This window comes from Leptonychotes weddellii, chromosome 14, assembly GCF_054177405.1.
Source record: "Leptonychotes weddellii isolate Sample4059 chromosome 14, ASM5417740v2, whole genome shotgun sequence".
Taxonomy (NCBI): domain Eukaryota; kingdom Metazoa; phylum Chordata; class Mammalia; order Carnivora; family Phocidae; genus Leptonychotes; species Leptonychotes weddellii.
The window spans coordinates 47202897-47212001 of NC_138382.1; the positions used below are offsets into that span (position 1 = coordinate 47202897).

The 9105-nt window shown below is 46.3% G+C and overlaps 1 protein-coding gene across 1 annotated transcript in view; it reads left to right on the forward strand.

Moving 5' to 3' along the window:
* Nucleotides 1-7306: 7306 nt before the first annotated feature.
* Nucleotides 7307-9105, forward strand: part of NUDT2 (nudix hydrolase 2) — a 3442-nt gene continuing 1643 nt past the window's right edge. Inside the window, exon 1 of the mRNA XM_081803073.1 lies at nucleotides 7307-8338. Coding sequence (XP_081659199.1) covers nucleotides 8212-8338 — 127 coding nt within the window. The 5' untranslated portion in view covers nucleotides 7307-8211. The remainder of the gene's footprint in view (nucleotides 8339-9105) is intronic.

Genomic DNA, 9105 nt, shown 5'->3' on the forward strand with positions numbered 1-9105 from the left:
TGACCTGAGCCGAAGGCAGTTGCTTAACCAACTGAGCCACCCAGGCGCCCCTGAAAAGCCATTTCTTGATTCAACTATCAATAGAAGCTAAGAGCTTGCAATTAAAACATAACACAGAAGGGGCACCTGGGTGGCTCAGTTGGTTAAGCGGCTGCCTTCGGCTCAGGTCATGATCCCAGGGTCCTGGGATCGAGCCCCACGTCGGGCTCCCTGCTCGGTGGAGAGTCTGCTTCTCCCTCTCCCTCTGCCTGCCTCTCTGCCTACTTGTGCTCTCTCTCTATCTCTGTCAAATAAATAAATAAAATCTTTAAAAAGAAAAAAAAAACGTAACACAGAAGCTTCCTGATGACCTTTTATGATAACAGGAGTGAAAGTGACTCATATATATTCAGTACTTCTGATATGTCAGATCCTATATATATGTTTTTTAAACTCTACAACAATCATGTAAAGTAGAAGTTACCCTCATTCTACAGATGAGGAAAATGAGGCTTAGAGAAGTATTTTGCTTAAAGTAATACAACTGTTGAATTAGGGAGCTGGGTCTTTTTCACTGCAAAGTTAGCCATGCTTTTCCATGTTGTTTCTGTCTGAAGGAGGATAAAATGCTTTGAATACCAGATGCACAGGCAGACTTACCCAAGTGGAGGGAGGTGGCTTGCAGAGGTATTTATGGTGGGAGCAAAATCTTTCTCCAGTAGGAAATTTTCACCTTTGGAAATGAAGAGATGGAATGAGATGATCACTGAGCACGATTCCCTCTGTTCATTTACCGTGTGGGTAGTCAACAGCACTTCAGATTCATCTTTTCCCAAACAAATCATTAGCTTACTTTCTACTCCCTACTCCACCAACTTCTCTAGTCACCCAAACCAAACAACCTCTCCCTCCCTCTCTCTCTCTCTTCTCCCCTCTCCCCCACCCCTCTTCCTTGGACAATGAAACATTAAATACTGTTGGTTTTCTTTTTGAGATATCTCTCAAATTCATCCCTTCCTCTCCTTTCTCGGGGTCTCTGCCTTAATTTAACTCTATATCATTTGTCATCTGGACTGTTGTTGGCAAAAAGCTTGTGACTGGTTGGTCTTCCTGCCTCCAATCTTCTAATCCATTCTCCACCTTCCTTGCTGCCAGAATTCGTTTTTGTAAAATGTCAGTCTGACCGACCATATTGGCAGCCCTGCCTAAAACCAGTCAAAGGCTCCTCCTCATTGCCTACAAACTGTTTATCAGTGGAATGTCATTTTGTGCTTGAGGGTCTTTACCCACACTCCTCCCTTTGCCTGGAATGCCCCTTGCCTCCACCTTTATTCTGCCTGGTGAATTCCTAGCCATCCTTCAGAATCCTACGGGGTGCCCCTTTGACCTAAAGATAATCACTCTCGCTTCGTTGCTCCCTTTCCATCTTATACATACCCCTATGGTGCACAAAATAAACTGGCAACTTGTCTAAGTACCTTCCACTTTCATGAGGCTGTGAACACTTAGAAAGCTGTGGCTTTATAATATTCAGATTCATATCCACTCTTCAATCCTGTCACACTGCTTGTCAAAGGGGACACACTCAACAGATGTTAGATGAGTAAGTAAATCCCTTCAGGCTCTAATATTAGAATTCCCCATGTTTGCTTTCTAGAATTGTACAGCAGATGGCACTAATAGGCCACTTAACAGATCCTCTTTACTAGGAATGATTTTTGTTCCAACCTTGTCTGACTTTGGCCTCATCCTAGAAGCCAATATTCATGCCATTACAGGTGAAATCTCCTGTTTCTGCCCTCAGCCAAATAGCCAAGATAGCAAGATGACTCAGCAGGTTGGTTTCTATGAGAAAAGAGAGTGGCAGATGTCTAGGAAAAGGTGCATTTGAGGGAACATTTTCTTTGTCTCAATTTATTCACAGTAGTTGGGAGCTTTTTCCTTTTCTTTCCTTTTCCTTTTTCTCTTTTTGTTGTTGTTTTTACAAGAAAGAGCTTTATTCACAGATGGGCACCTCATTTCTGTTCAGTCCTTTGAAAGGGAAGAGGGGAGTTGGAGAATCAGAAAAGACCATTATGATGTCAGAGGAAAGGGAAAACTGAGCAGTGGGAGTTGCTTGTGGGCAGGCAGAGTTGGCCTTCCTCCTCACAGTGGAGTGGCCTGGGCAACTTTCCTGGATACCAGCACCCTAAGTTAGTTGCTTGTGTGTTTGTCCAAGGCTAGCATTAAAGGTATTCCCAACACTTGGTTGTTGGGAACCCCCAGGCTACCTGATAAGGTTTTGAACATGTGATTTTAGGTTCCTGCTTCTCAGAGAAAAAGCAGAGGACCCACAGAAACTCTTATCAGATAGGCCAAGTTTCAGGGCCTCAGGCTACACTTACCTCTCCAGGGTCAACTCTGGGCACCAGGACCTTCATCTACACACCCTCCCTCCTCCACCCCAACTAAAACCTGTCCTGTGGAAAGGATTCCAGCCAGGTACCTTAAAAATCCTGGGAATTTGGGAACTGGAAATAATTGTATGAATTATTTGCATGTCCTCTCTCAGGACCATCTGTGCTCTAAGCTCTGCTCTTTCACATTAAGCAGAGCTGTGGAAGGGGGTAAAAATATACACTTCGGAGTTAGGCTTACTTGGATTCAAATCTTGCCATTCACAGACCAGCTATGCTCTTGGGCTAGTATTTTAACCTTTTTGAATCTTAGTTTCCTCATCCAAAACTGGAGACAATCCTGCTTATGATTCAGATTTGTCTTGAACATTGAAAAACACACACGTAAAGAACCTTGCACAATGTAGCTGGCACAGTGTCGAGGCTTAATTGATAACATGGTGGCATGAAAGAGTTTCTGCTAAAAGGCTTTTAGATTATAAGGAACACGCTGAGAGGATTGGGGGAACTCTTTCTGTATCTAAAGGTATATTTGTGAGGGCTTTTGGGGGTTGAGCTATGCTTGCAATTGCACACTGATTAATTTGATGAAAACATTAGAACACAACACATCAGTACAGCCATTTATCTGTGAATTATTTTTTGGCACCTAGGTCCTGAACCTCCTAAGCTGTAAGGGAGATGTATATATAGAGAAAGGCAAGAGCACTTTTCCTTAGCTTCTGGAACCTTCTGATGACATTGAGGAGTTTTTTTGTTCAGGTTTTTTTTAACCACCTAAGGCACTTTGCCACTTTTCTGAAGTGTGAATTGCCTGCTGTCAGCCTGGAGTTCTCATCTCTGCAATCCTGGCTGCAAGCACATTTGCATATTGGATGCTGTGTTCTTTAACCCCCTGAGGTTTGAATCCACTTGGAGTCTTGTGTGTGTGTGCGCGCGCGCGCGTGTGTGTTTCTCTATAAGCTGGCCTCTTTCAAACCCCAGGACAGTTTCACTCCATGGTCTCCAGAAAAACAGAAAACCTACAACAATAGCTCCATTGACTTTTATGTAAATGGCACTCTTCAGGAAAACACTGGGCTATTTCCCAAAATCCCAGAACATACCCTGCGCATTTGTTCGAGTGGGATGTGGGGAGAGTGTTCTGTTGAGTCAGTGAACATCTGTTGAGAGCTGCTGTGCTGGGTTCCAAGGAGACAGAGTGCACAGTCTGGACCTTCCCTGCCAAAGGTACAGCCTGAGACTTACCAGACTAGGTACTGTGCTCGTGGTGGCTTTGTACTGTGTCCACTTGGCTAAGCTGGAACTGTGTTTCCCAGGATTCCCTTCCTATATGGTTCCAAGTTAGGGTCGACCTCAAGAAAATTGTGTGCACGATTTGGAAAGCTGCAGTGAAGTAGCAGCCAGCACACTGTGAAAGACAGAGCAGGATACCAAGCATGTGGCAGTGCAAACCTTTGGATGCTGATCTGCTGGTTCACCTTATTGGTGCCGGATAAAGCACCCAGGCCTGCAGCTCCCCAACTCCTGCTGAATCTACTCCTTCAGATACTCTGGGTGCTGGGCCAGATGAACATTCAGCCTTATGGCAAAGGGCTCCAGCTCCTCGAAGTTACCCACGTTAATGAGCTTGGAGATTGTGAAAGGAAGTCACAGGTTTCAGTGTGTCCTCAGGAGTTCTACTTGTCCTCATAGGATCTGGTTTGTCTTCACAAGTTCCAGTTTTCCTTGCTCTCCTCCACTTCGCATCCAGCTTCCCTTCCCAACTGCTGGCCTTGCTGACCTATAGAGACTTCAGCCTCAACACCGGATGCAGAGGTGACAGAGTTGCATGGATTTCTCCATCGACTTCCATAATTGCACAAGATCTAATCCCTACACTAAATCCTTAATTGTCTCATAGTGTTCTCCGATCAACCCTACAGAAGTTTATTCAAGCCGTGTTGAAGGCCCAGAAGATGAGATGATTAGAAGCCAGAAGGCTTCACAGAAGAGGTGACACTGAGCTGCTTCTGAAAGCATGAGTAGGAAGTAATGTGTATGGGGAAGGAGAGAAATTCTAGAGAACAGCTGGCTCAAGCCAAGCAACTGAAAAGGGTAGATCGGAGTTTTGCCTTTCTAGAACAACTGTCCTCTCCATGGGTCCATAGCATAGGGAGAAAGTGGACATCTGATCCTAGCTCTTGATTCTAGGTCTTCTGGTTCCATTGAGATGAACCACTGGTTGGTCTGGTTCTTAGATGTGGTTATCCCTACACATTGGTATCTACTGAGATACATTTTTGCGAGGTGTGCCCTTGTCATTACCCTAAGCTTCTCCCCCCGTGGAAAATATTGGCCTGCTCCTCTCTTTCCAGTGGCTCCACATGGCCACCCCAGGCCTGTCTTTCTTGGCCCCCCCATCCAGCTACTATTGTTTCCCCATGATGTATGGGTGATGGTTGTGCTGTAGAGCAATGCTCTGGGGCTTCCTGTCCAAGGCAGGGCACTGCCCTCTAGTCTTAGATCCCTAAGCCTATCTAGGGATTCCAACATTCATTCCATGAGACTCTACCCAAAGCAGGAACAAGGTGCCCTTCACCTGGAACTTGCTAATACTGTATGAGCAGCTTGATAGGAGGGCAGGGGATCAGGTACCTGTTTTTGCCTGAACCGGAACCAATAATTTGAAATCTCTGTTCACCAGTTCTGTGGTGACAGGGTGCTTCTTTCTGGTTTCCAGAATGGGGAAAATTCTTGGCATAAATAGGGAGACCAGGGAAATAGAATATAATGTTTTAAAAAGCCTGCTACCGGGGCGTCTGGGTGGCTCAGTCGTTTAAGCATTTGCCTTCCGCTCAGGTCATGATCTTGGGGTCCTGGGATGGAGCCCCATGTGCGGCTCCTGCTCTGGGGAGTCTTCTTCTCCCTCTGCCCCCTCCCCTCCCCGCTCATGCTCTCTCTCTCTCAAATAAATAAATAAGAAATAAGATCTAAAAAAAAAGGAAAGAAACATTTGGAAAGATCACCCAGTGTTGCGTGCATTTGGTTTTTTGGTAAACCATCTGTTGGCAGTCCTAAGGAATGAGTTTCAGTTTGGGTCTGATTTTTGTGCCTTTGACAGATGCAGGCTCATCTTTTTTTTTTTAAACATTTTATTTATTTATTTATTTATTTAAGATTTTATTTACTTATTTGACAGAGAGAGACACAGCAAGAGAAGGAACACAAGCAGGGAGAGTGGGAGAGGGAGAAGCAGGCTTCCCGCAGAGCAGGGAGCCTGATGCGAGGCTCGATCCTAGGACCCTGGGATCATGACTTGAACTGAAGGCAGACGCTTAACGACTGAGCCACCCAGGCGCCCCTAACATTTTATTTATTTGAGAGAGTGAGAGAGAGCGAGCGAGCACGCACAGTGGGGGCAGGGTCAGAGAGAGAGGGAGAAGCAGACTCCCCGCCGAGCAGGGAGCCCGATGGCAGGACTCGATCCCAGGACCCAGGACCATGACCTGAGCCGAAGGCAGACGCTCAACTGACTGAGCCACCCAGGTGCCCCCAGGTTCATCTTGATTGAGTAACAGCATGGGGGCCGTGGAGAACATTCCCTCCAGCTCCAGCCATCCTTTCTTCAGCCCTGCTATCTGTGCAGCAGCGCCTTCTTTGGCCCTGCAATCTTGCAGATGAGGCCCTACTGACTTAGGTCTTTTCCTGCCTGGGCCACTGTCCTAGGCCTTTGCTGCATTGAGACACCTGATTTTCTTTCAGTTCTGCCATCCTACCTCAGGGCCTTTGCCCATGCTGTCCCCTCCACCTGGAACATACTTTCTCCCTCCTTCCCATTGCCAACTTACCTTTTACTCATCCTTACTTCTCTGCTCAAACATCCCTTTTTCCAGGAAGTCTTCCTTGATCCCTCAGACAAGGTCAGGTTACCTATCACACATTTTTCCTTTGTAGCACATACCTTATTGGCAATTATTTTTTAAATTGCTTAATTATTTGATTAAATTCTGCCTCTTGCAGGGCATCTGGATGGTGCAGCTGGTTAAATGTCTGACTCTTGGTTTGGGCTTAGGTCATGATCTCAGGGTTGTGGGATCAAGCCCCAGGATGGGCTCTGAGCTCAGCATGGAATCTGCTTGAGATTCTTTCCCCCCTTCTTCCCCCCCCAACCAGCTCATGTACACACTCTCTCTAAAATAAATAAATAAATCTTGGGGCGCCTGGGTGGCTCAGTTGGTTAGGCGACTGCCTTCAGCTCAGGTCATGATCCTGGAGTCCTGGGATCGAGTCCCACATCGGGCTCCCTGCTCAGCGGGGAGTCTGCTTCTCCCTCTGACCCTCCCCCCTCTCATGCTCTCTCTCAAATAAATAAATTAAATAAATAAATAAATAAATCTTTAAAAAAACATCTGCCTCTCCCGTTAGAATATAAACTGCATGAGAGCAGAGGCCTAGCACAGTACTTATTACATAGTCAATACTCAGTAAATATTTGTTGACCGAACCAATGACACATTTTCTTTAGCGAGGGCTTACATAAGAGATCTTCCATATTTTTTGTTATCTTGATGACATGTCCCCCTTCAGATGATGAATTGTTTTTTCACTGCTGCAGGTACTCCTACTCTTCTCCCTTTCTGTCTTTTGTTGTTGTGGACGTTCTTTTCTGAAATGGAAAGAAAAGTAACTGAGGGGCACCTGGGTGGCTCAATCGGTTAAGCATCTACTTTCGGCTCAGGTCATGATCTCAGGGTCCTGGGATCGAGCCCTGCATCGGGCTCCCTGCTCATAGGGAGCTTGCTTCTCCCTCTCCTCCCTGCTTGTGCTCTCTCTCAAATAAAAAGAAAATCTTAAAATAAAAGTAACTGAAATGGAAAAGACTAAAACATTTTAGTCTTTACTGAATTGGTGATTATAAAATTAATAAATGTTCTCTGTGAACTTCCAAACAATGCAGAAATATAGGGACTAGAAAATGAAAGTCTCGCCATAATCTCGTCCTCCAGAAAACACTATTAATGATGTGTATCCTTCCAGACATTTTCCTATGCATATTGAAACCTACCGAGTGCTCATTACATGCCAGGCGCTGTTCTAAAGCCCTTTATAAAAGTTAAGTCATGTGATCCTCACAGCAACCCTTTGAGGTAGAACTGTTACTATCCTGTCTCACAGCAGAGGAAACTGAGGCTTAGGAGCTAAGCACACAGTGAATAAATGGCAAAGTCAGAACTTGACCCCAGGCTGCAGAGTCACACTCTTGACCCACTATGCTAGTGTGCTTCTCATTGGGTGGGAAAAAGACTTTCTACTGTGTCTTTTTGTACTTTGAATTTTGCACCATGTGAATGTATAACATTCTAAAATGTTTTTAGTACAGCAAGCTACCTTTCCTAAGTGACCCCTCAGGCCATCAGAAACCCCATCGTTGGAGTCTCTGCCCCGCAGACTCAGGCTGGAGGCTGAGGGAAATGGGACCATGGGTTTGATGATGATGTTCCTCATCTCTCCTATTCCCAGCATCTCTACAGGTTCAGTGGGTTTGCCTCCGAGGACCTCTGGTCTCTTAACACACTCACACCAGCCCTGTGTCTTAGCAGGGAGACCTGGAGGAGTTGGGATAGAGCTGCACAGACAGGGTAGGGGCCAGGGTCCTACCATCATTCACAAATCAGTCTCTGATTCCTCATTTCCCCCCACCGGTCCTTGGAATGCTGCCTTTTTCTGTAGTTGATGAGGTCACTATTAGCTGATCTGTGCTACTCCCCAGCACCAGATGCTGCCCCCAGGATGGATCCTCCTGTTTTACGTAACTTCCCAATGTCTCCCATCTTCTTAAGTCCTCAAATAGACCATGGCCCTGAGAGCATGTGGCTTGATCATCTTCCGAAGATGCCTCATTCCCACGGTGGACAAACCTGCAATTGAGTTTCTACTGCTGCAGGCATCAGACGGCATTCATCACTGGACTCCTCCCAAAGGTGCAAGGCAGAGGGGCTGGCTCTCGAGAAAGTACCCTATCAGGCACCCCATAAAGCTTACGTCCCAGTGACTGGAAGTAGAACTCTGTGATTGAATCCCAGGGCAGAAGCAGCGTGTGTGTGTGTGTGTGTGTGTGTGTGTGTGTGTGTGTGATTCACTGGAGCACCAGCCTCTGTGGTAAATGGAGAAAAGGCACTGTGCTGGGAATTGGGGACCTTGGGGTCTAGTCATTACTGGGTTACAGGTCAGGAGCCCTGTGTGAGCAGTCCCCAGACAGAATGGAGCAGAGACTTTAAAGGGGAGTGCTGTGGGAGAGGGGTGAACAAGGATCCAGGGTTGGAGGAAAATAAGGAAAGGGGAACAGGAAATGAACTTTGCACATTTGCATTTCACTAAGGAGAAATAAGGTGAAAGAAAGGGACAGAAGTGAATAGGAATATTCACACTTGTCTCCTGATTGCCAAAGTCATTGCATAGTACCTCTCACTGAAAGATTTCAAAGGACCTCTCCAAATTTTGTCCTGCTTGGGCCTAGGGAGAGGTTGTCCTGTTAACACTGATGGGAAGATAGAGCACAGATGCTGTTGGGAAGGGCATGTTCAGAGATTCCCCACACTTCTGAGTGCGGATGGGGCGTGAGGATTAGCTCACCTCTCTCACCACCAGCACCCCTCTCTCCCCGCCCCCCCCCCCATGCAGTACCTACCTGGCTTTGTGTACACGGCTACATGAGGTGCTATACAGAGAAAATTCTCCAGAAGCCATG